The sequence below is a fragment of the Coniophora puteana genome, assembly GCF_000271625.1.
Source record: "Coniophora puteana RWD-64-598 SS2 unplaced genomic scaffold CONPUscaffold_1, whole genome shotgun sequence".
In the NCBI taxonomy this organism is placed as follows: domain Eukaryota; kingdom Fungi; phylum Basidiomycota; class Agaricomycetes; order Boletales; family Coniophoraceae; genus Coniophora; species Coniophora puteana.
The window spans coordinates 4,006,779-4,034,607 of NW_006913053.1; the positions used below are offsets into that span (position 1 = coordinate 4,006,779).

General features: G+C 59.8%; 9 protein-coding genes across 9 annotated transcripts; 6 read left to right on the plus strand and 3 right to left on the minus strand.

The window, feature by feature from the left end:
* Window positions 1-443: 443 nt before the first annotated feature.
* Window positions 444-3,057, plus strand: CONPUDRAFT_87150 (uncharacterized protein; the record flags this gene model as incomplete). The annotated part of the gene is made up of 5 exons (XM_007765544.1): window positions 444-454; window positions 516-708; window positions 768-884; window positions 956-1,615; window positions 1,678-3,057. The coding sequence occupies 5 exons, from the start codon at window positions 444-446 to the stop codon at window positions 3,055-3,057; spliced, it is 2,361 nt and encodes a 786-aa protein (XP_007763734.1).
* A 127-nt stretch (window positions 3,058-3,184) lies between these two features.
* On the minus strand, window positions 3,185-8,239 carry CONPUDRAFT_161877 (uncharacterized protein). Its single transcript, XM_007765650.1, has 13 exons — window positions 7,964-8,239; window positions 7,256-7,909; window positions 6,755-7,190; window positions 6,598-6,691; window positions 6,198-6,538; window positions 6,026-6,143; window positions 5,207-5,964; window positions 5,050-5,149; window positions 4,873-4,993; window positions 4,570-4,798; window positions 4,146-4,508; window positions 4,005-4,081; window positions 3,185-3,943 (listed from the first exon to the last, which is right to left on the minus strand). The coding sequence occupies exons 1-13, from the start codon at window positions 8,201-8,203 to the stop codon at window positions 3,383-3,385; spliced, it is 4,092 nt and encodes a 1,363-aa protein (XP_007763840.1). The 5' UTR covers window positions 8,204-8,239; the 3' UTR covers window positions 3,185-3,382.
* Window positions 8,240-8,369: 130 nt separating this feature from the next.
* Window positions 8,370-14,686, plus strand: CONPUDRAFT_141476 (uncharacterized protein). Its single transcript, XM_007765651.1, has 10 exons — window positions 8,370-8,441; window positions 8,496-12,724; window positions 12,853-12,961; window positions 12,994-13,147; window positions 13,221-13,345; window positions 13,396-13,613; window positions 13,686-13,903; window positions 13,981-14,103; window positions 14,191-14,399; window positions 14,469-14,686. The coding sequence occupies exons 1-10, from the start codon at window positions 8,417-8,419 to the stop codon at window positions 14,495-14,497; spliced, it is 5,439 nt and encodes a 1,812-aa protein (XP_007763841.1). The 5' UTR covers window positions 8,370-8,416; the 3' UTR covers window positions 14,498-14,686.
* Window positions 14,687-14,869: 183 nt separating this feature from the next.
* Window positions 14,870-16,411, plus strand: CONPUDRAFT_149339 (RCC1 BLIP-II; the record flags this gene model as incomplete). Its single annotated transcript, XM_007765652.1, has 1 exon — window positions 14,870-16,411. One exon carries the CDS (start codon window positions 14,870-14,872, stop codon window positions 16,409-16,411), a length of 1,542 nt encoding a protein of 513 aa, XP_007763842.1.
* Window positions 16,412-16,587: 176 nt separating this feature from the next.
* On the minus strand, window positions 16,588-17,068 carry CONPUDRAFT_149340 (uncharacterized protein; the record flags this gene model as incomplete). The annotated part of the gene is made up of 5 exons (XM_007765653.1): window positions 16,588-16,662; window positions 16,716-16,730; window positions 16,799-16,880; window positions 16,937-16,998; window positions 17,045-17,068. The coding sequence occupies 5 exons, from the start codon at window positions 17,066-17,068 to the stop codon at window positions 16,588-16,590; spliced, it is 258 nt and encodes an 85-aa protein (XP_007763843.1).
* Window positions 17,069-17,207: 139 nt separating this feature from the next.
* Window positions 17,208-23,078, plus strand: CONPUDRAFT_79409 (P-loop containing nucleoside triphosphate hydrolase protein). The gene is made up of 15 exons (XM_007764676.1): window positions 17,208-17,325; window positions 17,381-17,467; window positions 17,521-17,916; window positions 17,968-18,067; window positions 18,124-18,163; window positions 18,216-18,332; window positions 18,389-18,806; window positions 18,866-19,140; window positions 19,202-20,840; window positions 20,896-21,105; window positions 21,172-21,294; window positions 21,352-21,427; window positions 21,481-21,957; window positions 22,020-22,445; window positions 22,499-23,078. Exons 1-15 carry the CDS (start codon window positions 17,251-17,253, stop codon window positions 22,981-22,983), a joined length of 4,944 nt encoding a protein of 1,647 aa, XP_007762866.1. The 5' UTR covers window positions 17,208-17,250; the 3' UTR covers window positions 22,984-23,078.
* Window positions 23,079-23,459: 381 nt separating this feature from the next.
* On the plus strand, window positions 23,460-24,016 carry CONPUDRAFT_79410 (uncharacterized protein). Its single transcript, XM_007764677.1, has one exon. The coding sequence runs from the start codon at window positions 23,547-23,549 to the stop codon at window positions 23,733-23,735; it is 189 nt and encodes a 62-aa protein (XP_007762867.1). The 5' UTR covers window positions 23,460-23,546; the 3' UTR covers window positions 23,736-24,016.
* A 577-nt stretch (window positions 24,017-24,593) lies between these two features.
* Window positions 24,594-25,913, minus strand: CONPUDRAFT_44578 (HET-domain-containing protein; the record flags this gene model as incomplete). Its single annotated transcript, XM_007764259.1, has 1 exon — window positions 24,594-25,913. A coding segment is annotated over one exon (1,320 nt), but the record flags the coding sequence as incomplete, so codon positions are not given.
* Window positions 25,914-26,600: 687 nt separating this feature from the next.
* CONPUDRAFT_161883 (uncharacterized protein) lies at window positions 26,601-27,310 on the plus strand (the record flags this gene model as incomplete). The annotated part of the gene is made up of 1 exon (XM_007765654.1): window positions 26,601-27,310. The coding sequence occupies one exon, from the start codon at window positions 26,601-26,603 to the stop codon at window positions 26,907-26,909; it is 309 nt and encodes a 102-aa protein (XP_007763844.1). The 3' UTR covers window positions 26,910-27,310.
* Between the last annotated feature and the right edge of the window lie 519 nt (window positions 27,311-27,829).

A 27,829-nucleotide genomic window follows, 5' to 3' on the forward strand; every position in this document is an offset into this window, starting at 1 on the left:
CTCCGTTCGTCTCACACTATGGCTTCAGATCCTCCGGTCGACGGAGAGAGTGAGGTCGAGAAATGGCTAGGCCTGCTAGGCGACAATCATCAACTGCTCAATCCTTTGAGGACATCGTTACCAGAAAATGTCGTGGAGAAGACGCAAGCTTTCAGTGTGGGCATGCGAGCTCTAATGGCCGCTGCCAAGTATTTTCCAGAATACGGATGGTGGGTTCCACCTCCCGTGTTGTTCGATGCTATGTTCGAGACCGGCCAAAACGTCGAGAGAGGAGACGCGAAGGCTAAGCCCCTCAGACTCGATGCGCCGACGCTTCACGCCAAACTGCCATTAGCTCGTTATCTCCTCGTCGTATGTAGTGATGCTCATCTCCCACAAGGTTGGAACATACCATAGAAGTATTGATGCACGATGCTTATTCGTCATTTATAGGAAGCACTAAGATGATCCCCGAGTAGGCGCTAACCATAGGATCATTTTGCGGAGACTAACTAATATCCACTAAACCTTTGTAGCTCCGAACGTACCTCCTACCTAGCTGCTGGGTGGGAGCAAGATTATGAACCCACTCCTCTTCGCCACTTTTCCAGTGCTCTACAATGGTACGAGTCCAACTACGACAAGAATATTTATTCTGGCCGCATGATTGCCATTCTTCAATCGAGCGGCGCGGGTAAATCACGCCTAGTTGATGCTCTTGCAACAGAGGTGTGTCCTCTAAGATAAACTGAGTCTTCGCACTTACAGTTGAACACGTCCTCATCTAGTATCCTGTCTTTAGTATTGTGTGCTGCAGTCATGACAGAATAATCGGCTGGCCGCCGAGTGACCAATGGGCGATGAAGTTCTTTGAAGAGCACTCTGAAATGGCTACAGATATAAGAGCGAGTCCAGCATTGCTTCTCTACCATTGTGTTTTCTGCTAACAACCCATCGGTTGGTTGACACGCATCAGGGTGAAGAGATGGCGGCTGCGTTTCTCGGTGCGCTGATAGGGGCGCTTGCTGACCAGTACGAGCTCTCGCTATTCAAGGGCAAGGATCGTGGTTTTGGCTACTCATCGACGGAGAGAGCTTCACTTTTTGAAGCAGTCTATACGAAGGCCAACACTATGCTTCGTGAGAACGAGGAGTTTCTCATCGAGGAACGTAAATGGATAGATATGGTCTACGGAAAGGCGAAGTGGCCAACTCATAAATTCCCCGGAGGCAGCAAAGAGTGGCACCAACGACTCTTTGCGAGGTTTTGTGGAGAGCCGTTCGAGGAAATGAGCCGTAAACTCGAGGCAGATCACGAAACGAGATTCTTGCTTGCCTTCGACAACTGCGCAGACCTCGGCCGCAACCTGCCCGAAATAGACGGACCCAGTCGCCAGATGTCATCATACGCGCTCCTGCGCGTCCTCAAGGCTGCAGAGTATTTTACGAAGCCCGTTTGCTTCTGGTTTCTCCCTGTCGATACGAACCCCTCAGAGATTCTGCCTCATCCGTCGGATGTTTTACGCCCACTCCCTCCTTTTGTCTATCTAGGCTTCGACCAGTTTATCGACCGGGTGCAGAAGGACAGAGCCTCTGACTCGTTATGTCTCAGGAACCTGAGAAACTATGGTCGGCCGGTAGGTCGTTTCTTGGGTCGTAGAATGGACAGTGAAGTTGATAAGCTGACTATTTGCTTCAGTTATGGTCAACCGTAAAACCAAGCGATCTCTTGAAATTGGCACGGCAGAAACTCTTCTCAGGACATTTATTCTTTCCAGACAACTCAAGTCATGTTTTTGCAGCCTTCGCCTTTCGAGCATGTATCGAGCTCAACGGAAGCGAGGGCTCAAGCCGGCTTGCCGCGTCGGCTGTTGCCTATCATATGAACATTTTCCGTTCATTTTCCAGAGACAGCCTGAACACGATATCCCCCTCAGAACCCATGCTTGCGATTGCATCAGCGAGTGCGCTGACGTCGACTGCTGGCAAATACCTTCGTGCTTGCAATACTCTCTTGGAGAAATTGGTTAGTGGGAACTTGCTGAGCGACGTTGGGGATCAAGGAGAACTTTGTAGTCGCCTTTTGCTCCTGCTCGCTCGCGACGTCACCACCTTTCGGTTTCACGACAGGTTTGTAAGGCCGTATGGGAGCGATGAGGGAGACGGCGGCGATCAGATTTATGCTATCTCGTTGACCGACTTTCTGGACGCTCTCCTCGGTCCGTCGAGTCCACTCCCCCGGACGGAAATTGATCGTGCGATGAGCTTCGGCTTCAAGGAAATGGAGCTGGCTCGAGAGCTCCGCGCCTTCTGCGATGACAAATGGGTCAATTTCACGCACTTCGTGAGAATTCATAAAACTATCGACCACCTTACTCTTAGCGATCTCGAGACCGCCTGGTTCCGAGGTGCAGCCATCCAATGCGACCGCAACCAACCTGTCATCGACGGGGGGATCGTCTACTACGATGGATTACTCGATGCGCCGTACGATCCATCACGTCTTGGTTTCTTGGCGTACCAAACCACGGGGAAAAGGAGGAGCGGAGGCGGGGAGATCGGCGCCGGTCTGACTGCTCCGCCAATATTGCGCCCTCAACCCGACCACGGCGGGTTCCACCGCTACAAACCAAAGACGATCGTCATGCTCATGGACCTCGCCGCCGCGTCGCATTTCGAATACAGCGGTGGCCAGAATTCCTGGCTGCGGCTGCGCGCAGCGCAGAAACCCGCTCGGAGCTCATGGGCTGGCTATGCGGACCCGCAGAGGGGCGAGGAAGAGCCAGAGAGCTTCTTTATCAACGTCCGCGGGTGCTCGTCGACGGAGTATCCGCTCATGAGACGGTCGCCGTTTGGCTACTTTGCGGATTTCTTCCGCTGTCTCATGGAGCACGATAATCCGGCAGAGCTGAAGGACATGGAAGGTGGTATGCTGGAGGCTATGGATCCATTTGGTGGACCTGCAGTGGACAGGGCGACGACTAAGAGGAAGCGAGAAGAGAGGGAAGAGAGTGAGGAACATAGGGTAAACGATAGCGAGGCTCGTAGCGAGTCCGAGTCTATGCCCGTCGCTGTGTAAGAGTGTGAGCACCGTGCGTAGGGGTGTGGTTGTGGTATCGGACCGTTACTTCGTTAGCGACGCTGTGATTAGTGCAACTCGACATCCATCACACGGACTTACAGTCTGAGCGACTAGGTCTGAGTGTGGTGATATAACTGCGGTCAAAATCTATAGTAAATCCGTAAATCATAAGGATTGCATGAATTCCTAAGGTATATGTGGAAAAAGACCATCAAGTAATAAGCTCGTAAGATAACACTAACCCGCCAACCCGCCAGTCGGCCGTCTATCACCTCCATAATACGCCAACGCCCTCACCCTCGCAGCATAAATAGTCACGTCCTCAGAGCGCATTCGCGCGATCCATCAGGCCCTTCACCCGCCTGCTCAACCGCTCAGCCTCGGCTTTGCGCTCCATGATCTGGTGCGCAGGCGTCGCCTTGCGCGGCATCCACACTCTCCCGCTCCTCCCGGCCTTGCTGGCACCCTGCGCCTTCCCTTCCTTCCCTTCCTCTCCTTCCGCAGCCCCATCTCCACCGGCGCCAGCGTCCGCACCCTCGACCTCGGCCTTCCTCCTCGCATGCATGACGCTCAAATCAACCACCCGCGGCGACGCCGAGAACCTGATCACGTCCCTGTACAGCATCTTCGTCTCCGTCGCAAGCGCGCGCGCCCTCGGCACTCGCGGCGCGCGGAACGACGGCAACGAGTCGAACTCGGATTCGGCATCCGAGTCGGACAGGCTGGAGGGCGCGAGCGGCGGTGTGCGCGGGGAGGCGGGGCGCGGGACGGGCGCGGGATCAGGGAGGAGGGGCAGGCTCTGGATCTCCTTGAGGAGGTCTTGGCCCTTGAGATAGGCGTTCTCGTTCCGCAGGAAGCGGACCGTGCCGCGGAGGGCTTCGATCTGGAGATGATAGAGGGTGTGAGTCGTTGGATTGGGTAAGATGGGTCGGGTTCAGACGTACCTGCTCGATGAGCTGCGACGTCTCGAGTGTGCCCTCGACAGCCATGCTCTCCGACTCGATGGGTTGCGCGCCAGAAACTTTATCGGCATTGGATCAGTAAAACAACACAAACCATGAGCACCAAGGGAAGATGACACGCACCCGTCCGCTCATGCCCGCTCACCGCACTCTTCACCTTCGCCAGCTCCGCCTCAAGCGCATCATACTCCGTCTGCAGCTGCTCCATCGCCTCCTCGTACGCCCGCTCCTGCTTGCGGCTCTTCGCGAGCTCGATCTCGAGCTCGACGATCGCGTCCGCCTGGCGCTTGACCGTCTCCATGCGGCGCTCGAGGTGCTCGATCTTGACGCCCGACTCCTGGATGGCGACGTCCTTGCCCTTGAGCGTGCGCATCAGCCCCTGGATCTCCTCCGCCAGCTGCGCAGCCTTGCGCTCCGCCTCGACGTTGATCGCCGTCGACGCCTTGATGTCCGCGATGCGCGCGACCCAGGGTGGTGTGCCCGAGACTGCATAGTTGTTGTGAGCACTCTGTTTAGTAAAGATGATAAGTAGAAGAAGAAAACGCACTCTTCACGACGCTCTCGCTCTCCATAGCAACAGGCAGGAACCCATTGCACTGGTTCGCGAGGTGCGCGATCGCCTCGCCGACGGCCTCCCAGCACGACGCCGTCGGACTGAGATCCTTCGCGACAGTGGCCATCGCGGTCTGCTTCGCGTACGCGAGCACGGCCGCGAGCTGGAAGGGCGCCTTGGCGCTCCGCGCGTCGCTGATGTGCGGGATGACTTGTTGCGCGAGCTGTTGTCAACACCCGGCGTCGTTAGCCTCGTAGCATAAAATGGGACGAAGAGGGGAGGAGGGGAGGGACTGACGTCGATACCGAAGTTGACGAGCTCGGGCACGCCGTTGCTGAGTGCGGTGAGGCGCGGCATGAGACTTGTCTTGAGCGCAGAGTTCTCCGAGATGAGCTCTTCGACACGCTTTGTGAGCTTTCTGCAAGTCGATGTGTGTCAGTAAAGATGTAAATCGTTAGGGGCATGTTAGCGTACCGGGCAAGGACCTTGGCGCCCTTGCACTGCTCGAGCAACGACTGCAGCGGCTCAAACAGCTCCTTCTCGGGATCGAGCTCGCCCATCTCACGCGTAACATCTGCCCGACGATCAACAAGCCGAATCAATCAAAACATAGAAACAAGAGGGGACGCACCATCATCCTTCAACGCCGCCCTCACCGCCGACTTCGTCACCGCCAAACTCGCGCCAAACACATCCAAGTCCATCTCAAAGCTCACCGCGCACCCCAACTCCCGCTCGCCCAAATCATGCTCGAACCCGCCAAAGTACGCCTCCGCGAGGTGGTCAAACTGCGCCTGCATCTTCACCACATCATTCACAAACTCCATCTCCCTAAAGCTGTCCCTTCTCAGCACCTCCAGATGCATATCCAGCCGCTTCTCCAGCGGCGCGATCTCCGCAAACACCCGCCCCGCGCTAAGAAACGACGGCGCATCGCAGCGCCGCAGCACAGCCGCGAAGCGCTTGCACAGTATCGCGAGCGCCGCCGCGCGCCCGCGCATCTCGCATATCCCGACGAGCACCTCGCTCACGCCGCCGGGCGCCGACGGCGCGGTGAGCGACTCGGGGAGCCCGTGCGCGCTCGCGACGACGCTGTTGATCAGGTCGATCTTGGCGCCCATGCGCGCGAAGAAGAGGTACGCGGACGTCGCGTCCGCGTCGCCGCTCTCGACGTACGATTGGGGGAGGTACGGCTGCACGATGCCGAGGAGGGCGCGCGCCTCGCGCGCCTCGAGGCGGCGGAGCTCGAGCTCGATGAGCCGGGCTTGGTTCTTGGATGCGGAGGATTGGAGTTTGAGGTTGAGGGACATGATCGCGGCGGTTTGGGACGCGGCGGAGGCGGATTCTTGTTGGGCGTCTTGCGTTTGGGCGCGGAGCGATTCGAGGTCGCTGGGTGGGAGGGGGTGTTAGCGAGGAGGTGGGAGAGGATGGGGGGAAGGGAAAGGCGAACCTCTGGAGCTGGATGACGAGGTCGCGGAACTGACCGATCGTGTTCTCGAGGTCCTGGCACGCGTCCTCGAGGTTGTTGACCTTGTTGACGTGCTCCCGAATCGCAACGTCCTTCGCCTCTGCCGTAGACCGTTAACCCGACAACAACGAGCAAGAGAAAGACAGCCACGCACCCAGCTCCTCCTGCATCCCCTTCTCCGTCTCAACATGGTTCTCCTCCAACTCATCATTCAGCTCCTTCAGCGCCTCCAGATCCTCAATCGTAATCCGCATCTCCTCAATCTTCTCGCCCAGCATCAGATTGCGCTCGGTCAGCTGCACGAGCATCTCCTCGGCCCCGAGAGCGTCGTCGAGCTGGTCCTTGAGGTCGTCGATCTGGGTCTCGGCGTTGGAGAGCTTGATGAGCGTGGACTCGTACTGCCCCTGCAGGTCGTCGATCGCGACGAGCTCTTTCTCGAGCTCGGCGATGCGGTGCCGCTGGTCGTGTTCGGTTTCTTGGGACATGTCGCGGAGGCTGCGTGGGGGTGAGGGTGGTTAGGGAGGGGAGTTTGAGGAAGGGAGGGGGAGGCGCACCGGATGAGAGCCTCTTTGAGGCGCTCGTTCTGCTTCTCGAGTTGGATATAGGCCAGGGAGGATTTGGCGGACGACTCGCCGCCCTCTTCGCGCTCTTCATCACGGGAGACAATGAGAAGGATGTATCACTAGGGGAGGTATGGTTTCAGCGACGCACCTTCACCCCTACCCTCACCCTCACCCCCACCCTCCACCCCTCCCCCGCCCTCTTTCACATGCTGCAGCTCCACCTCCACCTGCGCCAACCGCTCACTCACCTCCTCCAGCTCCTGCTCCGCCATCTCCGCTCTCTCCTCCGCCACCTCCTTATCCAGCATCGCCATCTCGAGCTGCTCCTGCGCATCGACGTGCCGCCCGTCCGCGAGCCCCGCGAGCTGCTGCGCGTCGGACAGCTCCCGCCGCGTGCTCGTCAGGTCCGTCTGCAGCTGGTTGAGCTTCGCCTGGAGCTTGGGACGCAGCGCGACGAAGGACTCGGCCTCGGACAGGCGCGTCTCGAGCTCGCGCACGTGGCGCGCGTCGTCGGCGCGTTTGGCTTCGAGCACGCGGATTTTGGCGCGGAGTTCTTGTAGTTCGGTGTCGTCGGGTGGGAGGCGCTACATAATACCGTGTTTCCTTTCGTTATAATAGACGAAGAGAAGAGGAAGGTTGGAGAACGTACAGCTGTAATAGGCGACGGTAGGTCTGCGTGGTCGGGCGGCTTCAATGGGGACATGGGTTCCACCGACCCGTTCGTGTTCGCGCTCGAGGGTGGGCGTATAGCGAGCTTCGACGGCTGCGGCGGGGACGTCCCCATTCCGATCTCCGCGCCTGCGCCCGCCAGGGACTGCGGGAACTGGGACGACGTTGCGGTCATAGGCGGAGCAGCGAGGGGTGACGCCGCCCTTCTTGGCTCCGGATCTGGCGGAGGCGAGCGCACCATCGTTCTCGTCGCACTCGCAGACGCCAATGCAGCCGCGGGGCTCTTGATAACAGGACTAAGCGGAGGACCATCGCCCGTCGCGGTGCGCGAGAGGGATTTGCGCGGGAGGTGGACCGAGAGGCGTTTGGCGGACGCTGTGGTGGGTGTCTTGGCGGGGGACGCAGAGGATGTGGGGAAGCGGGGTTTGGGGCCGGGGGAGGAGTTGGCGCTGGTGCGGACGCTGCTTGTGCCTGCTCTGCTGGGTGTGGTGCCGCCGTTCTTGGCGGGGCTGGCGGAGCGCGAGGAGGAGGCGGCGGAGGATGCGAGGGAGGCCTGGCGCGGGAGACCCTGGGTGCTTTGGCGGCGGGCGTGGGCTGCTGCTGCTCCTGGGCGAGCTGAGGTTGTCGGAGCACGCTGTACCATAGTTATTCATGAGCAACTCGTGTTGTCATGCGCACAAGCACTCACAGACGACGCTGGGGTGGCCTGGATGACTTTGACCTGGCTGGGGCGGACAAAGACACCACGGAGGGGCCCGCATTTGAAGTAGGAGGTGCCGTTGATGGAGCCGTCGTTCTTGCCCTTTGCCTGGTCGAGCTCGATGCCAACCCACTTGCCTGGGGAGAAGGACGTGGTGCCGCAGAAGCGAACGACACCCTTGCCTGCAGCGACCTCGACGATTGCGCCAACGGGTGGGTCGGAAGCCATGCTGGCCAACTAGGAGGAGGAGGAGGAGAACGTCGGGCGCGTTGTCGAGGACTGGGTCGACGTGGGCGAGAGCGCGCTGGACCCGTGGACCTGGATATTCCCACGAGATTACCGGGATGTGCTCCGATATCCGAGGCATCGCTCCATACACGCGCTCGTCGACGTCGGCCACAGCGAGCTCGTTCCTTTTTCTCTCTCTTTCACGCTGGGTAGATGCAGAACGGGCGCCATTCTCAAGGTAAGCATCACCCTGGCCTCCTCTCTCACCCACACCGACGCGCATATACCCCAGGGCCTCCATTCATCGACACGGGCTACAGACCACGCCATGACTCCGACGTCGGCTCAGATGGCGCAATGACAGAGCGCGGGTGGGGCTCTGCATCCCTCTCCGATCCCTCGTCCACGCGCACCAACAACGGCAGAGCAGACACGTCCACCGTCCCCGCCGACTCTGCACGCTCAAACTCGGACGACACCCTCCCCGACACTGGCCCCATCATCCCCTACTGGTCCGCCAAACGCCATCTCACATGCGGCAACCCGTCCTTTCGCCCCTCATACGTCAGCAAGCTCTTTCCCTGGCGCGGCTCAGCTCCTGGAAAACTCAAGACCGCCAACGCAGCCTTGGTGCTGTGTCTGAACATCGACGTTGACCCGCCCGACGTCATCAAGACCACCCCGTGCGCCGTCCTCGAGTGTTGGGTCGACCCACACACTCTTCCATCCCACAAGGCCCTCGAAGCCATCGGCACCAACCTCCAGCACCAGTTCGAAGGCCTCTCCCTCAAAATCCCGTACAAACCCATCCTCGACCCCTCCTACGAGGACCTCAGGCGCTTCTGCATGACCCTCCGCAAGCAAGCCAAGGACGACACCGTCTGCTTCTACTACAACGGCCACGGCGTGCCCAGGCCCACCCCGAGCGGTGAGCTTTGGTGCTTCAACAGGAACTACACCCAATACATCCCCGTCTCCCTCATGGAGATCCAGGGCTGGCTCGGCTCCCCCGGCGTGTACATCTGGGACTGCTCCGCCGCGGGGCACTTGCTCACCAACTTCAACACGTTCGCCGAACGGCGCGACCAGGACGCCTCGATGGCCCGCGGCGGGCACCCCGAGGGCATGCAGCCGTACATGAACTCACTTCAGCTCGCCGCCTGCGCTGCGAACGAGCAGCTGCCCTCCTGCCCCGAGTTACCCGCGGACATATTCACGTCATGCTTAACCTCGCCGATCGATATCGCGCTGAGATACTTCATCATGACACACCAGCTCCCGAACAACATCACGCCCGACATGGTCATGCAGCTCCCCGGCGACCTCAAGGACCGGCGCACGCCGCTCGGCGAACTCAACTGGATCTTCACCGCCATCACAGACACGATCGCGTGGACGACCTTCCCGCGCGACATCTTCACGCGCCTGTACCGCTCGGACCTCCTCATCGCCTCCCTCTTCCGCAACTTCCTCCTCGCAGAACGCATCATGAAGAACTACCACTGCACCCCGCACACGCACCCGGCCCTCCCGTCCACGAACACGCACCAGCTCTGGGCAGCATGGGACCTCGCCGTGGACACCTGCCTCCGCCAGCTGCCCGACCTGCTCGAAAAGAACACAGTCTCGATCCCGCCCAATCCGAATCCAGGCCAGACGCGGCCGCGCAAGGGGCAGCAGCAGGCACAGGAGCCTGTGCAGACGGTCGCGCCCGAGAAGCAGTACCAATACGTCCCGAGCCGCTTCTTCACGGACCAGCTCACCGCGTTCGAGGTGTGGATATCGCGCGGCGGGTCCGCGCTCACGAAGCGCGGGCCGATGTCGCTGCCCGTGTCTAGCGACGGGCTCGACGGTGTCAACAGCGACGCTGCCGCGGCCGCGGCCGCCATTACCTCGCCATCGCTGCTCGCGTCCTCCCTCTCCCAGATGTCGACGAGGAGCACGAGCACCGGCATGTCCACGGGCCCAGGACCGAACAGCGAACACGACCTCGTCCCGCGCAAACCGCCCGACCAGCTCCCGATCGTCCTCCAAGTCCTCCTCTCACAGCCCCACCGCCTGCGCGCCCTCATCCTCCTCTCGCAGTTCGTCGACCTCGGGCCGTGGGCCGTGAACCTCGTGCTCACGATCGGCATCTTCCCGTACATCTCCAAGCTGCTGCAGGCCGCCGGGCAGGATCTCCGGCCCGTCCTCATCTTCATCTGGGCGCGGATTCTGGCGGTGGACCCGAGTGTGCAGGTCGACCTGCATAATTCGGGCGGGTACAAGTACTTCGCGAACGTGCTTGCTGTGCCGGACGACGGCGGCCCGCCGCTCCCGCCCGGCATCGGCGTCCTGCCCCCTCCCCCCGCCGTCTCCGTCGCGTCTGCGACTCCCGGTGCGCCGCGCGTCGCGCCCGCGCTGCCGAATTCGTCCGAGCACAAGGCGATGTGCGCGTTCATCCTCGCGGCCGTCGCGCGCTCGTTCCCGAACGGCCAGTTCGCGTGCCTGCGCGAGCGCGTGTTCGACAACTGCGTGGACTACCTCGACGAGGGCGATTTCTTGCTGAGACAGTGGTCCGCGCTGTGTATTGCGCAGGTCTGGGACGCGAACAACGATGTGAAGGTGTATGGCGTGGACCGCGGGACGCAGGATAAGCTGATTTTGCTGCTGAGCGACGATAGCCCGGAGGTGAGGGCCGCGGCGCTGTATGCGCTGGGGACGTTTATGGGCGCGAGTGGTGGGGCTGCGGACGCTAGTGGTTCTGCGTCCCCGCAGAAAGACAGGGAGAGGGTGGGGGGCGGGGGGAGCGGGACGCAGAATCAGCTGGACGAGAGGATTCATTTCAGGATGGAGGTTGCGGTCGCGACGGGTGCTGCGCTCGCGGTGAAGGACGATGCGAGCCCGATGGTGCGCAAGGAGCTGCTCGTGCTGGTGAGCTGCCTCGTGAAGGAGTGGCGCGGGTATTTCGTGATCTGCGCGTGGATCTACTGGGAGGAGGACCGCAAGTGGCGCGGGGAGTACGCCGCCAACCTCGCTCTGGGCACCCCAGCTACCGGACACGGGGCCGCTGAACGACCGGGAGGGGCAGGGGCAGGGGCAGGGGGCCACAGGGAGGAGGAGATGACGGCGTACGCGGTGGCGGAGTGGCTCGACGTGTTCGGCGACGACGAGGACGCGCGCGAGGAGAACCGCGTCGTGCTCAGCTCGTTCTTCACCATCTACGTCATGCTCCTCGAGATGACGATCGACCCGTACCAGGAGGTGCAGGCGCTCGCGCAGACCATCGCGGACTACATCATGGCGCTCCTCCTCGAGTCGCCGTTCCAGAAGCTCGCGTGCACGAGCCTCGACACGCCGCCGGTGCCCGTCGTCGATGGGCGGTCGCTCTCGGGCGGGTCGGGTGGTCTGGGCGCGGGTGCGGTCAATGGAGCGGGCGGGCATACGAGGGTCAGCTCGGCGCACGGCTCGCCGCTCCTCGGTAGCGCACAACCTGCGTACGTCATCCAAGGCCAGGGCCCTGGCCCCGGCGGCGCTCCAGCGTCGGCCATCGGCCCCCGGCCAGGTCTCAACCGCGCGGACTCGATGACGAACACGCTCTCGAGCGCAGCGGGAGGCGCTATCCGGCGCACGTCGTCCTTTGCGACCGCGCTCAGGAACCTTGCTGGTGGGATTGCGTTCCCGACGGCTGGTGGAGGCGTCGGCGAGGAGCCGCGCACACCGACGTCGCCTGCGTCGACCGCGTCGGGCTTTGGGTGGGGCGGCCATGGGCATGGCGCACCGGGGCTGAGCACGCTGAGGTCGGACAGCACGGGCAATCTCTCCGGGTCTGGGTTCGGGAGTGCCTCGGGGGGAGTGCAGAATCCCTACCTCAGTCGACCGCCGTCGCCGAACCTGAACTTGGCGAAGTACGTATCGCCGTACGCGAGGGCGCCTGCCAACCCTCCCTCTTCCAATTCCGCCTCCGCCTCCACCTCCGCCGCTGCGACAGCGTCCTCGTCGAACGGGCACCTCCAACCGCATGCTTATGCCCATGGCCACGGGCGCCACGGGCACCACGGACATGCGTACGGACACCACGGACACGGACACGGACACGGCTACACCCACGCGCGCCGACCGAACTCGCCCGCGGGCTCGAGCGAGGGCTCCGCCTCGGCGGACTTCCTCCCGTCGCACGTGATGGAGGCGCTCATGGAGGAGGACCTCTTGCGGCTGCGCGCGCGCCGCCGCGGGACGGCGTCGGCCCCAGGTCAGAGCCAGGGGCGCGGGCGGCAGGGCGGGAACGCTGCTGCGGGCGGGAGCGCGAATGGCGCTGCGGGTGCTAGTGCGAATGGAGGGCACGGAGGGCATGGAGGTGGAGGAGTGCATGGGGGCTTGAATAGCCCGGTCGAGAGCACGTTCTCGATTGATTCGGCGGCGAGCAGTGTGCTTGCGCTTACGGGCGGGTGCGGGACGGGTGAGGGGCTGAGGGACGCGTTGCCGCTGAAGAGCTCGTTTTTTGAGTGGTGTTGCGAGTATTTCAAGGAGCCGCAGATGCGCGTGAGTGGTTTTCTTTGGTTTCTTTGCTGTCTTCTTTCTGTGTCCACGTCTTGTCGGTGCGGCGTGGGATTGACATGGAGTTGCAAGGAAGGCGACGGGGGATGATGAACTGACACCGAGTTTCGTAGCAAACGGAGGCGGACGAGCCGGGGAGCGTGCAGTACAACTACCAGGTGTGGCGGCAGCAGCGGAACGAGCAGGTGACGAATGAGACGCAGGCACAAGCTGCGATCGCAGGTCAGTCCTCTTTCCTTTTCCCCCGCGCACAGGAAGAAAAGTGGAAGATAACCGGACGCAATGCGCAGAGACCTCGCGGTGGGACCGCCCCGTCGCAACGTTCAACGTGCAGTGCCAGCCCTTGCTGATGGCGTTCCACTCGTATGACCCGCATCTGGTGGTTGCGAATGAGAGCGACATGGTCGGGTGCGTTGTTTAAGTACATGAGCATCGTTTGAGTTTCGGCTGACTGACGGCGGTGGGCGAAACGTCAATGCAGTGTCTGGGACTGGTCGCAGCGCCGACGCCTGAGCTACTTCTGCAATGGCAATCCAAAGGGGTCGAGCATCACGTCATTGCATCTCATCAACCAGGACGTCGGGGGGATCATTATGACTGGCACTTGTACGCCCTCTCCCGTTATCGTTGATTGATATTATTGACGGGGGTTTCAGCCGACGGCATCATTCGCCTGTTCCGCAACTACGAGCCGCTGCTGGACCAGGGCCCGCTGCAGACCGTCAGCGCATTCCGCGCGATCGGCGACCCCGTGCAGGTGCGCAACGGGTCGGGGCTCGTGGTTGACTGGAAGCAGTCGGGCGGGACGCTTCTTGCGGGTGGGGACTCGAGGATTATCCGGGTGTGGGACGCGCACACGGAGACGCAGGTGCTTGTGAGTTGCCCCCCTCTCTTCCTCCTTCCGCCAAACGCCGAACGACGGGGTGTTAACGACATCACGACTTAGGATCTGGAGACGAACCACGACTCGTCGGTGACGACGATGATGTCCGGGTACGGGTCATCGTCGACGTTCCTTACTGGCTTCGCCGATGGTGCTGTGAAGGTGTTCGACCGCCGGCTGGAGGAGGAAGATGCGGTCGTGCGGTCGTACAGCCGGCATCACTCTTGGGTGCAGCGCGTGCTGTACCATCCGAGATTCGGGAGCCAGTTTTTCTCCGCGAGGTGCGTCGCTCTCGTTCTTCCCGGGTTTTGAAGTAGGCGTTATGGCTAACGGGTGAACGGCGGTGGTGGTGATATAGCTTGGACGGCGAAGTACACCTGTGGGACATCCGCGGCGCCGACCGCCCGCTGCAGACGTGGGACATGCACCAGAGCGGGCTCGCGTCGTTCGATCTGCACCCGCTCGCCGGTGTATTCGCAACGTACGTCCTTCACCCTTCCCATCCCGCTCGCCCCGCTCACACAAGTCGCTCATCCCGCGCATGTGTTTTCGCTCGTGGCCCCACCAGCTCCTCGGCGCTCCTCGCGTCCAGCTGGCGGCAGCAGAAGATCAAGATCCACTCCGTCTCGGAGCCGAGCCCGCTCTCGACGGTCAACGTCCCGACGGGTCTGCCGATGTTCACGCCGCGCCACCCGTCGCCGTTTATCCCGCGCTCGACGGCGCTTGTGTTCCACCCGACTGAGATGCTGTTTGGCGTTGGGCAGCCGGATGGGAGCGGTGAGTGCATCTTTTTGGCGTGTTTTGGTTAGGTGTGGGTTTTGCTGACTGTGTTGGGGTGATTCTTAGTGAGGATTACTGGGTGCAAGCTGGGCTGAAGATGCGATGGATAAGAGAGGGTGGATGGTATTTGTTTCGTAGTTTTGAAACTCGCGCGTTTTTTGCTGTTGCTGTTCTTGCGATATCATTATAATGATGTAGAGCGTTTGAGCTCGCATCGCTCGCATTGTGTACTATAGAGTGTTTCGCTGCTTAATGTTTCACTTTACTTCTAGAGCTTGCTCAAATCCTCTCGTGTGTAATGGACGCATTCATCAACATTTCGTCGATTTTCGATTTCATAGCGAGTGGCACCGAGATGGCTGATTGGAAGCCAATCAAGCCGGCGGCAAGATTAGATCTGACATCACTCTATAAATTCGCCTAACGCGCGAGTGGCACCGTCCATCCACACATCCTTATACACCTCCATGTCCCCTCCTCCTTCCAGGTTCGTTCTCCTCGCAGCGGGATCCAACGCGCGCGGCCAGCTCGCGAGCAGTACATACGAGGACGCGCATGCGTTCCAGCCGTGTCTGTTTCTTGATGACGATGATGATGCTGGGGCTACAGCGGACAGCGCGCTCCCGAGTCGCGTGCGGGGAATCAGGAAGCTCGTGTGTGGTGCGAATCATGCGCTGCTGATGCTCGAGGTGGAGGTGGACGCGTCCAGTGGCAATGTATCTATGTCTATATCTGGGACAGGTGCTGCGTCTACGCTGGAGGCTACGTCTACTACGCCTACATCTATATCTACGTCTACAGCAAACGCAGCTGGCTCTACACCTGCACCCGCACGCGCTCCCCGCCGCACCTGCATCGAGCTCTGGGGCAGCGGCGACGGCTCGCGCGGACAGCTCGGCGCCGCATACCAGGCCGCACAGGCGCGCGGCGCGTTCGCGACGACGTCCGTGTTCCGCAGACTCGAGGTTGTAGTGCCTGGTGCGAGTGCGAGTGCGGCGGGGGCGCTCGAGCTCGAGGTGAGGGATGTCGCTGCGGCGTGGGAGACGTCGTATGTCGTTTTTGGTGGTGGCGGTGGATCGGATTCTGATGTGGTTGTTGCGATGGGGTCGGATGAGTTTGGTGCGCTTGGTGGCGGCGGCGGCGGCGGCGGCGGGGAGGACGGGGAGGTGGTTGTGCCGATTGAGCGTGTGCTGCCTAGGTCGAAGACTTCGACCGCAAGCGCGGATGGTCAGGTCGTTCGTGTTCTCTCCATCGCGGCGTCCTTTCGCCATGTATTTGCGCATATCTCTTTGGACAACTCCAACCACAACAACTCCAACAACAACTTCAACGGCACAAACTCCAACAGCACATACCTCCTAAGCTGGGGCGCCCACCGCCACGGCCAACGCGGCCCCAAAGCCTCCTCCCCCCTCCCCACACTCACACCCTCGCACGGCACCACCCAGATTGCGCTCGGCAAAGAGCACACCTTAATCCTCGACGAGTCCGGCCGTGTCTCAGGCCTCGGCTCAGACCGCAAGGGCCAGCTCCGGGGGTTGGAGAGGGTCGAGGGCGCAGTACACGTCGGGTGCACGTGGGCGGGCACGTTCTGCGTCGTGAGGAGGTACGGCGTCGCGCAGGTGTTCGCCGCGGGAGATAACGCGAGGGGGCAGCTTGGGCGTGGAGCGGCGGGGCCGGGGCCGGGGTACGTGGGGTTTCCGTTTAGCCATGAGAGTAAGGGGCTGGAGGGGCTGGCGTGTGGGAGTGAGCATGTTTTGGCGCTTTTTGCTGCTAGAACTGAGGGTGAGGGTGAGGGTGAGGAGGGAGATGGGGACAGGGAGGTGTGGGGGTGGGGGTGGAACGAGCATGGGAATCTTGGGTTGGGGCATACCGAGGATGTGCTGAGGCCGACTCGGATTTGGCCTCCTCCTGACCCATCTTCTGCGACGGCGGAGATGGTGTGCGGGAGGGTGCTTAACGTGTGGGGAGGATGTGGAACCAGTTGGATTGCGGTACAGAAGTTATAGGGATTTAGTGTACAAAGAGCTGGTACAGGATTTAGAGGCGCATATACCCACGACCATTTATCAAAAATCTAACTCGCGAGAGGGGAAGGAGACAGAGAGGACACCAGGAAACGTCTGCAGACACGAGCCAAGAGAACAGGTAGAGAGTACAGAGCCGCATATAGCCAAAGCCATCGTCAGGTTTTGTCGTCGTCGAGCAAGTCCATGTCTTCGTGAATCTGTCGAACGGTCGTTCCCTTTAGGTTAGCAAGCTATCCATGTCAGCGTCTGATGCCTTGTTTGCGTCATGAATGAAGTAAAATACCCTGCCTATCAAGATCTAATGGATGTCATGTCGGGAAGGATAAACGTTAGACGGAAGAAATAGCCCGACGGGAGCCTGCGAACCTGGGCAGCGTCCTTGGCCTCGTTGTAGCGGTGCAGGAGCTGGATATGATTGGCCACTATCCTCTCAGCGTTCTTGTTTTCCCTGGAGGGCACAGTCAGCCGCAGCACCGCTATGAATAAGTGCAGCCGTGTGTGAACCCTAGTGTTTTCTGCAGCTCGTTGACCTCGGCTTGTAGCTGTTCGAGGCGGTTCTTCTGGGCCTTTCAAGGGGTTTAGCAGCGCATATGGTGGTGAAGGAGTACTTACCTCTTCTGAGAATGAAGCGTACATGGTGGAGAGAGTGGAAGTTGTTTACGCGTTGTTTGCAGCCGACGGAAGTGGTTGCCCCTGACTCGGCAGCCGTTGCCGCATCGCCGTCACTCCCATCCACACCTGTGCAAGACCACACTTTCTCTCTTCCCCATGCCCTCCTCCTTGTAACATTCTCTTTCGTCCGGTCAACAGGCAGAACGATGCCTGGCTTGTTTCTGCGGCAGTTCACTGCCCTCTTCTGGAAGAACTGGATCATCCTCAGCAAACATCCATTCGTAAGCAGCTTTCTCTCCGTCTCTATGCTTTCTCAAGTCCATATTCTCGTCACAGCTCAACGTAGTGCGATGCTTTATCCTTCCGGTCGCCTATGGTATCTTTCTCGCTGTCGCCCAGACCTTTCTCATGAAGCCCAATAACGTGCGTCCATACCTCCTACCCCACATCTTAATTCCTAACGAATACATTCTCAGTACGGCATCGGCTCGCCCGTCCCCGTCTACAACTTCACCACTCAATTCGACGGCTCCCTCTCCCTCATATGGGCAGACGCAACCTCCAGCTCGAGCTCGCCCTCCGCGAGCGACATCATGTCCTACATCACACGCGACTTCAGCCCCGCCCAGCTGCGCGCCGTGCGACAGGTCGCCGACCCGTCCGACATCCCCGCGCAGTGCCCGCAGAACTTCAACCTCTACTCGGAGTGCTACGCCGCGCTCGCGTTCAACTACCTCCCGACGTCGCCCACGGACACGAATGCGGTGAACTACACGATCAGCGCGGATGGTGGGCTGGTGTATGTGAATGTGTATAGCCATACGAGCGATTTTGAGGAGAGGATTTTGCCGCTGCAGTGGGCGGTTGATCAGGTGCGTGGTTGTTTTTTTGTTTGTGTTCCAGTCTGATGGTTTGTATCATAGGCTCTGATTGAGCTGCGGTCGGGGCAGTCGGTGCTGACGCCTCTTGAGTGGCCGTATACGCAGGAGACGAATGAGCAGCAGGCGACCAACACCCGCCTTAGTGAGTGTTGCTGCTATAGGAACCAATGAAGCCCGCTAACACGACTTTTTGCTCAGGTTACATACGCGGTTTACGAACCCTCCTTGTACTCGCATTGTAAGTAACGATGTCTGAGGGCACCGCAGTCAACTCATCACTTGGTCGCCAGATTTATTTGCTACATCGGTATTTCATACCAACTCCCCGGAGCATTCACCGGCGAGCGTGCAAACCTCATCACCAGCCACATGAAAGCAATGGGCCTCATGGACTCTGCCCGAATCCTGTACGTCTTCCCCACTTCCCCTCCCTGCAATCCCAGAGCTCACCCATCTCCACCAGATCATGGCACATCTCCCTCTCCCTCGCGTACCTCCCCGCATGGATCATCGTCTCCATCATCTGGCACTACCGCATCTTCAGCAAAACCAACGTCGGGCTCGTCATCGCCGTGCACCTCCTGCTCGGGCTCTCGCTCGCGTCCTACACCTTCTTCGTCGCCGCGCCGTTCGGGCGCAGCCCGCAGCTCGCCGCCGTCGTGTCCACGTTCGCCGCGATCGTGCTCGCGATCCTCGCGCTCGTGTTCTACACCGCGAGCACGGGCGCCGCGTTCGTGTTCACGCTCGTGTTCCCGCCTGGGTTCTATATTTTTGCGATCAGGGCGATGTGTGGATGGGAGAACCATCTGATGGCGACGGATGTGACGAGGCCGGATCCGGATACGGGGGTGACGCTGTTGCCGATTCTTGTTGCTGCTATTGTGCGTTATCTTCTTCTTGTTGATATGAGGTCTTTGTGTGATAATGCCGCCCCTCGTAGATCGACATATTCCTGTGGCCGTGGCTCGGCGCGCTCTGGGAACGCAGGCTGTACGACGCGCGCAACCCCAAGCTCAGCCTGTGGGCGCGTCTACGGGGGCGGAAGAAGGAAGAGGCACCGCCCCACCCCGACGGTGTCGCCATCTCGATTCGCAACCTCAGCAAGGTCTTCCCTGCGTCGATGTTCAAACGCGAGAAGGGGTCCGTTACTGCGGTGAGCGATCTGTCGCTTGACATTCCCAAGTCGGGAATATTTGTATTGTTGGGTTCCAACGGGTGTGTACCTCACCTTCCTCTCGCTTGCATACGTGCATCATACTAACGAAGCATGTGACAGCGCCGGCAAATCCACCTCACTCTCCATCATCGCCAACCTCCTCGGGCGCAGCGCGGGCTCCATCACGTTCGAAGGCGGGCGCGACGCGGCCCCGCGCGGGACACTCGGAATTGTCCCGCAGAAGAACGTGCTCTTCCCCGAGCTCACGTGCTACCAGACCCTGCGCGTCTGGCGCGCCATCAAGCACTCCGATTCGCCATCCAGCGCATCTATGTCTGAAACAGCAGCAGCAACAGACGAGCACGCCGACGACTACGCGCAGCTCCTCCGGGACTGCGACCTCGGGTCCAAGATCCACGCGAACGCATCGACGCTGAGCGGCGGGCAGAAGCGCAAGCTGCAGCTGGCCGTCGGGCTCGTCGGCGGGTCGCGCATCGTGCTCGTGGACGAGTGCACGTCCGGCGTGGACCCGCTCTCGCGCCGGGCGCTGTGGCGCACGCTAACGAGCGTAAGGCACGAGCGCACGGTGGTGTTTACGACGCATTTTCTGGACGAGGCGGATTTGTTGGCGGATAGGATCGCGATTCTGCAGGCGCCGGGGAGGCTTGTGGCGGAGGGGACGCCGGTTGCGCTGAAGTCGGGGTTGGGGAGGGGCTATAGTGTGCAGGTGGCGTTTGAGAGCGCGGGTGACGCTGGAGCTGCCGAGGAGGAGAAGGGAGGGGATGCGAGGCCGCGTGATGTCCTCGCGCGGGTACGTGGGATTGCGCCTGGTGCGGTGCTGTATCAGCCGGCGCCGACGCAGGCGTCGTACCAGCTCCAGTCGAAGGACTCGAATGTCGTCGAGGTGGTGCTCCAGATGCTGGAGGTGGAGAAGACGCGCTACGGTATTTCGAGCTACGACGTGCAGGGCACGACGATTGAGGATATCTTCCTCGATCTCATGGACCAGCAGGGAAAACGCGACTCGACCAGCGAAAAGTCGCTCACCCAGTCCACGTCGGACACAGACGTCGGCTCCGTGCCTCCTACGAACGCAGCGCCCAAGGTCGAAGCCAGCGCAGCGATGGCGCTCACCGACGGCCGCCCGCGCAGCACACTCAGCCAGGCGCTCACGATCTTCCACAAACGCACGCTCGTCGCGCGGCGCTCGTGGCTCACCCCGCTGCTCGTCATCCTCGTCGCCGTATGTGGCTCGTGCATCCCCCTCTTCTACCTCTCGGGGCAGGAGCCCTCCTGCACACTGCAATTCAAGAACGAAACCGTCATCCCGCTCTTCGTCCCGCTCTCCCCCCTCCGCGCGTTTGCATTCGGCAGCGCCGCAGAGGTGCTCACCGCCCCGCCCGGAATCGCGAGCACCCTCGGACACGCGACGGAGTTCCTGCCGGTAAGAAACATCGCAGACAACGCGTCGTTCGTGCAGACGATCCAAGACTCCTACATGAACATCACGAACGGCGGCGTGTCGATCGACACCACGACGGGCGCGGCGCTCGTCGCGTGGGAGGCGAGCCCGCCGGGCCTGATGGGGCCCACGATGATGAACCTCGCGACGAACGTGCTGTACAACCGCGCGCTGAACGCGAGCGGGGACACGGCGGGCACGCCGAGCGTTATTATGGCGAACTATGCGGCGTTTCCGCCGATTGCGGCGGGCACGCTCGTGGATCTGAAGTGGATCGCGTTCTTTGGGGCTGCGATGGTGCGTCTTCCCAGGCTCGAAACGCAAAGCGGCTGACAGTTTGTATGCGGTGCAGGCTGTCTTCCCGGCCTTCTTCTCGCTCTACGTCTCGCGCGAGCGGCGCTCGGCCGTGCAGGCGATGCAGCTGTCCAACGGGCTCTCAGACCCCATCGGGCTGTGGCTCGGCCACTTGCTGTTCGACACGATTTTCTCGGTTGTGCTCGCGACGGTCATTATTATCATCTTTGCGAGCGTGTCGAATCAGTTCCACGGGCTTGGGTTCTTCGTGAGTGACTTTTCGATGGGTATTTTCGTCAATAAAAGAATAAAATGCTAATCGATGTGGTGACAGTGGGTGATTTTGGTGCTGTATGGGATCACGGGCGCGCTGTTTGCGTACTGCGTGTCATTGATGATGACGTCGCCGCTGGCTTCGTTTGCTGCTGTTGCGGGTTACCAGATCATCATGTACATTGTGAGTGCGGACGAACTGTAGCTGGTACTTGTTCGCTCAAGATGAATGCTTTTTCAGCTCTACCTTGCCGGATATCTGCTGACCCTCACGTACGCGAAAACATCATCGGCGAACCAAATAATCACGATCATTCGTGCGTATCATCTGATTCAATCAATGGACAGCGATAGTTAACCCTCTGCGTAGATTTCACTCTTTCGATCCTTTCCCCAGTAGCGAGCGTCATGCGTGCTGCCTTCGTTTCCGTTAATCTCTTTTCGCTCCTCTGCAACGGAACCACCCCCGTGACGACACACTCCCTCGGTGTCATCATGCGCTACGGCGGGCCCATCCTGTATCTTATCATCTACTCCTTCGTCCTCATGGGCATCCTCGTCTGGGTCGACTCTGGCTCGCTCGTCCCGCGGCGCTTCCTCAAGACCTCGCGACAACAAGCCCGGCTCGACGCACAGCAGGCCGCGCGCGAGGCGAACCACGCGGACGTTGCTGCTGAGGCGCGGGCCGTGGAGACGTCAGACGACTCGCTGCGGCTGCTGCATGTGAGCAAGGAGTTCGACGGGCGCCGGGTCGTGGACGACGTGACGTTCGGTGTGGGGAGGGACACGATCTTCGCGATGTTGGGTCCGAACGGGGCGGGGAAGACGACGACGTTCAACATGATCCGTGCGTCCACCCCATTTTTGCTCATTAGTCGCGATACAGAAGCGCTTATGATGTGCTTGCAGGCGGCGACATTGTTCCCGACGCAGGCGACGTCCTCATCAAAGGCGTCTCCGTCGTGAACCATCCGCGCAGCGCGCGTCTCGCGCTCGGCGTCTGCCCGCAGTTCACAGCGATCGACGCGCAGCTCACCGTGCGCGAGCACCTTGCCGTCTACGGCCGGCTCAAGGGCCTCGTGCGTGGGCCAGAGCTGAACGAGAACGTGAGCGCGCTGATGCGCGCGACGGCGCTCGAGCAATATGCAGACCGACTTGCGAGTGAGCTGTCCGGTGGGAACCAGCGCAAGCTCGCGCTCGCGATTGCGCTGATCGGCAACCCGTCGGTGGTGCTGATCGATGAGTTCTCGACGGGCATCGACGCGAAGATCAAGCGCGAGATGTGGGGCACGTTGAGGGCGGTTGCGGTTGGGAAGGCTGTTGTGATTACTACTCGTGAGTCTACTGCAATAAACCAGATGGTCGAGAAGCTGAACTCGTCTCTCCAGACTCGATGGAGGAGGCTTCGGCGCTTGCCAACAAGGTGGGCATCATCTCGAAGCAGATCCTCGCTGTAGGCACGACAGAGAGCCTCGCGAGCCGGTACGCGACATACCAAGTCCACTTCTCGTGCCCGACGCGGGAAGACGTCCTCCGTGCGCAGAAGCTCATGGCGCGTATACCCGGCGCGCGACTGGCTGACGATGTTGCCACGCGCTTCGAGGTGCCGATACACCAGGACCCGGCAGAGGCGCAGCAGTTATCCTCGGAAACCCAGGATGGACAGGAAGGTTCAGAAGCCACCGCCAGCAGAGGATCGCTGTCGCTAGCGCAGCTGTTCCATATCCTGGCAGAGCAGGGCGACTTCTCCGAGTACACAGTGGAGAAGGCGACGCTGGAGAGCGTGTTCTTGAAGGTTATCAGGGAGAACAACGTGCTAGAGGAGAACGAGGGAAGAGGGCCCGAACGGCAGCGGAGGTGGAAGTTTTGGTGACATATAGAGGTTTAACCTAGATATAAACTTATTATTCGCGTTGGGTTAGATGGACTATGTTATCATATCATGTGTAGCTTACTTTGTTGGCACCCATCAATCTGTGCTCGCGAATGGGCAAGGTCGAGGTCAAGCGGGAGATGAAAGGGTTCCTGGTAAATCAACACGCAACTGAAAAGCTGGCCACTACCATTGTGGGCGAGTTCTGGCAAAGACAAGGAGTATCGCCGTAATATGTATTTTCTGACTCCGTTATATCGATTATTTACCTCGCTTCAGCGCATCGACGCATCCATCGAGGAATCCTTCGCAAGAAGTGAGATATTACTTTATTTCAACAACACAACCTCCTCCCTCGGCCCTGCCTCTCCCCACATCCGATCCAACACAACACCAAGCCCTATCCGCTCTCTCGCAACCCCCTCCTCCGCAGCAGGAGACAAGGCCATCACGTAAAGAAAGAACCACGCGTACTTGTCCCTCCCACCTTCAGGATCCCACAGCGATTTCTTCACATATTCGCTCCTCCCCACGACAGCCAAATCTACCTCTGCCCTCTGAGGATGTGTGCACGGGAGAATCACACGGCCAATCCTGGCAAGGCTTGCGTCGCGGTCAAGCTCGCCGTCGTTGCGGGAGATAATATGCGCAACAAAGAAACAGTGTTCTTTCCCTGCAACTGTGATACCCTCCGCGTGTGGCTCTTCTTCCCGCTCGAGAAGCACCCGTGCAACAGTTGTGCGGAACACTAGCGTGCCCGCGCAAATGCCTCGCTCAGACCAAAGTTTCGGCGACGGAAGATGAGGCGCATCTTCGTTCGTTGGCGGTGTGTACACTGGGTTCGGAGAATCAGGGCTGATAGCGCGGCGCGGGGTTGGCGCCACATTCAGTCGCCTTAGCTTCAGCCTCCCATTGGTGGTGCCGGGGTTTATCGAGGTATCGCCGTTGCCTTCAACGATAAACCAAGCACGCACCATGGACTCCCCGACATCGGCCCCGCCAATAGGATCGTATATTGATTCGTACTGCTGATCATGGGCATAGCGTACCTCGCCCTTCCACGCCGCCCAGCTCCAGCTCGGCGCTACGACGCGCTTCTGCCCCCCGACATCGACCATCCGCCGCTCGAGCGCCGCATCTGGTCTAGGCTGCCACAAGAGCATCGCATCGAGCTTCCTGACAGGAAGCCCATACACATACGCCTTGGCCGGATCGACAACGCCATCCTCACCCGCATCTACAAGCCCGAACGCCCGCGCAAGCATATTCGCAAGCCCCGCAAACGCAGGCACCGCGTCGGACTGGTTGGTCAGGCCCCTCGTCGCGTAGGCCTCCACAGCACTCATGTACACGCCCGTCCACTGCGGGTACGTTTCGTCCCAGCGCCGGCGGAGGCGCGGGAGCTGCGCGGTACGGTAGTCGCTCAGCGGAGTTCGGCGTTTCGAAAACGTCGCCCATTGATCCTGTGGGACGGAGTTCATCTGTGACTTACGCCATCCAAACGTAAGGCCGAATCTGGAGAGGAATGGAGATCTGACTTTGGGTGCCCGGGACGAAGCTGACGGAAGTGGGTTGGGGATAGGCTCTGTGACGACGTCCTCGGCGAACGTGTCCTCGGAGCACTGGAAGAACACCTGGTGTGGCGTAAAGACCAGCCGCCGTGTGGCGAGCATCATCTCCTGGTAAGTCCAGCCACGCGTGTTCCACATCGTTTGCGATATCGCTTCGGGAGCCCTTGGTAGGGGTGCACAGAGTCTGAGACCTTTCACGACACGCACTCTCTGCGTGGCCTCGCGCGTGCCTGGTCCCAGACCGGGAAAGGGCGCAGCTGCTGATGACGCAACGCCAGATGAGGCAGAAGAAGTGGCGAAAATGGTGATGATAGCACGCAGGAAGATTTGGTCCATAACGTTAATTTGGACCTTTTTGTCGTCCCGAGAGTCCTGAGCAATACAGAGGGCGTCAATCCACAAGTATCGTTCCCCGAGTGCGCAGGTGACGAGAATGGCATCAGTGATGGCCGCCGGCAGCTTCTCGAGGGGTACACCACCCTCTTTGTTCATCCGTTCTTCCAGGTTGGCCGAAGTCGTCCAGTACGAGTTGTGGTCGCATACCTCCGGCGAGCCCCACACGTAACTCAAAGCGAGGTATCGACTGTCTGCAGACGCTGATGCAGGGACGAGCATCATCTTCTGCACATCCAACACCCTCACTTCCTTCGGCAGATCCTCCCGCAACGCTGGCGCCGCCCACCACGGCGCCCTACACCGTTCTCCGTGCTGTTCCTCGCATACCCTTAACCACGTCCTGACCAACTCTATATCCACGACATCGCCCATCCTCCGCCCATGCAGCACCCGGTCCCGCCCAAAGCGATGTGCGTCCTCCTGCATCAGCTGCACCTCCAGAATGAGCGCCTTTCCCGCTTTATTAGCCGCACGTAGAATCTCCGCTGGTCTTTCCGAGGGCAGGACATATATCCGGTGCCCGACGCGGCGCTCCTCCTCTGTGCTATGGGGCACAGGGCCCAACACGTGTCCACACGTGAGCGCAAACAGGGATAATGTGATGCCTGAAAGGTCGACGCTCGCGCATCCCGGGGTGTCGAGGAGCCATAGTCGGCGGACGAGGTCGCCTACGAGCGAGCAGAACGCGCAGGTCCCCGGCGAGGCGGCGCGTCCGAGGACGTTGGTGAGCAGGTCATATGGGACGGGGTTGTGCTGCGAGACACCGTCGCGGAGGATGGCGTGAAAATCTAGATTGGAGCAGATGTCGCATAAAGGGCCGGACTCAGGAGGCTGAGATGCTGTTGGTGTTTGGTGGTTGTTTGGGTCGTTCACATGTATCGATGGGGACTGGGAGCTTTCAGAGGTCGTTAGAGTATCTCCCGCGCAGAGCACGCGTCCAATGCTTTGCGCGATCCGTCGCATGTGTAGTTGAAGAGTTCCACGATGATAAAGTGGGAGGAGAGACGCGTTGTATGCACTGCCTGATGAAGTGTAAGCGCCTCGAACAGAGAGAAAAAGGAAAGCGAAACCTGTGCGCCAAGTGTACAAAGGGATTGGGCCACAGGTCAACAATGCGCCAGACAGTGCGATACCTTCTCCTTATTCATTGTGATCAAGCAAGTCGAGAGCGCCAGAGATTGCATTCTGTGTTTGCGTGTATCAAGGATGGGTGTAAGTGGAGCTAGCGGAAGCAAAGGTGGACAGACCAAACTCCGCTTGAATATTGCCGACTAAAAGCGCAAGAACAAACGTCGTAGGGCACTCGCGACGATGTCGCAACTAACTTGAACCTATTTGAACCTACATGCGGCTCACTATCTCAAGTTCCACTGACATAGTTCTTGCTTAAATCGATCGTCGGGAGCTCATAGTATTCGAAGCTGCAACGTGCATCGCTTGCTGTCAACATTGCATAGTCTCGAAGCGCCACCTGACACTGACTCGGATACATAACGAGGTCCTTTAATCGACGACAGTAGTTGGTGACAATCCGTAATTAATCCTCCCTACCACCGAACAGAGGGCTCGAGAACGTAAGGGAGATTCATCAACACTTGTTGGCCATGAAAGCTGATATGCCAGATATCTTCTAGAGAAGGGAGGACAACTATGGACGGCAAACTAGAAGATATGGAGCAAACTTCGGACAAACTCGCTAGCCAGATAAATGTCACTCTCTCACTCACTCACCAGCTTCCCTCAGAGCTCGTCGCCGATATTTTCGAGCTAGCGATCAACGAGAGCGGCCAGCGAGCGCTCGGGGTAGTAAAGTCCGTGATCTTCAAGTTCGGCCAAGTCTGTGGTCGCTGGCGGTCCATCCTTCACGCAACGCCTGCGCTATGGACTTCGCTCGTCCTCGACTTCACCAATCGCAAGAGCATCCCATGGACGATCTTCACAGACGAAGTTGTCTCCTAGTTGCGCCTCTGGATCGAGCGATCCGGCGCCCTCTCGGTGTCTCTAACTTTAATTGAAGGAGACGAGTCCAGTGATCATGGCTATATCCCCAATCAACATTGGCATCGAATTGTTTATGTGCTTCGGCTGCACAGCGACAAGTGGAAGAGTATGTCGTTGGCGGTTCATGAAGAGACCCTCGACCGGCTCCGTGGCACGCATTTCGGCTTACTCAATATCACCTTTCCTTCTATGAAGCACTTCTCTGTGGCTCTCATCTCCGTCTTTCCCAACGCCTCCCATCATGACCAACCTCTTGCGCTCGCGCCCCAGCTCACTTCTTTCTCAATCGACATGGACCAGTTAGACATGTCGCATCTTCCGGAGTCGGGATGGGCTCAGCTCACCGACTTATCGTTGATGTATGACCCCAGTCGAATCTCTTGGACCGGCTACACCCACGCAGACGTGAAAGAGATCCTCTCGCTAACCCGAAATCTTAAAACGCTCAGCCTGGGTCTTACGGACAACGACGGCCCCGACGATGCTGCCCTCGCATCCACCGAGATCCCCCTGCCCTTCCTCACGACTCTCCGCCTTCGCCGCGTCTTCGTTTACTCGGAGATCCTAGCGTTCATTATGAACGTCAGAGCGCCGCAACTCAAGACCCTTCACATCGACGCTGTTGCGAGGTTCATCGACTCTATCTGGGACTGGGGAGCTTCCCTGCTTGTCCCATTCCTTGCACTCACGGGATGCCAGCTGGAGACGCTCATCGTGGACCGGATCCATATCCACGGCGAGATTGTCGTCAGTATGCTCGAGAATTGCCACGCAATCAAGATGGTCGTGTTCAGAGCTGTCAAAGGCCCTCAAGACGATCCAGTAGGAGTCCTTGTGAAGCGGCTTACCCCAAATGATGTGCCGCCGGCGACGTTCTT

What these genes read in the sequence shown, in the direction of transcription:
- CONPUDRAFT_79409 (XM_007764676.1), top strand. Translation starts at nt 17,251, where the DNA reads ATGCCTGGCTTGTTTCTGCGGCAGTTCACTGCCCTCTTCTGGAAGAAC. An exon ending in TCCACGGGCTTGGGTTCTTC is followed by an intron (nt 21,106 to 21,171) that starts GTGAGTGACTTT and finishes ATGTGGTGACAG; the next exon opens with TGGGTGATTTTGGTGCTGTA. An exon ending in ACCAGATCATCATGTACATT is followed by an intron (nt 21,295 to 21,351) that starts GTGAGTGCGGAC and finishes ATGCTTTTTCAG; the next exon opens with CTCTACCTTGCCGGATATCT.
- CONPUDRAFT_79410 (XM_007764677.1), top strand. Translation starts at nt 23,547, where the DNA reads ATGTGTGCACGGGAGAATCACACGGCCAATCCTGGCAAGGCTTGCGTC.
- CONPUDRAFT_161877 (XM_007765650.1), bottom strand. Translation starts at nt 8,203, where the DNA reads ATGGCTTCCGACCCACCCGTTGGCGCAATCGTCGAGGTCGCTGCAGGC. An exon ending in CTCGTCATCCAGCTCCAGAG is followed by an intron (nt 5,965 to 6,025) that starts GTTCGCCTTTCC and finishes CCTCCCACCCAG; the next exon opens with CGACCTCGAATCGCTCCGCG. An exon ending in CGTCGCAGCTCATCGAGCAG is followed by an intron (nt 3,944 to 4,004) that starts GTACGTCTGAAC and finishes TATCATCTCCAG; the next exon opens with ATCGAAGCCCTCCGCGGCAC.
- CONPUDRAFT_141476 (XM_007765651.1), top strand. Translation starts at nt 8,417, where the DNA reads ATGCAGAACGGGCGCCATTCTCAAG. An exon ending in GAACGGGCGCCATTCTCAAG is followed by an intron (nt 8,442 to 8,495) that starts GTAAGCATCACC and finishes CATATACCCCAG; the next exon opens with GGCCTCCATTCATCGACACG. An exon ending in TCAAGGAGCCGCAGATGCGC is followed by an intron (nt 12,725 to 12,852) that starts GTGAGTGGTTTT and finishes CGAGTTTCGTAG; the next exon opens with CAAACGGAGGCGGACGAGCC.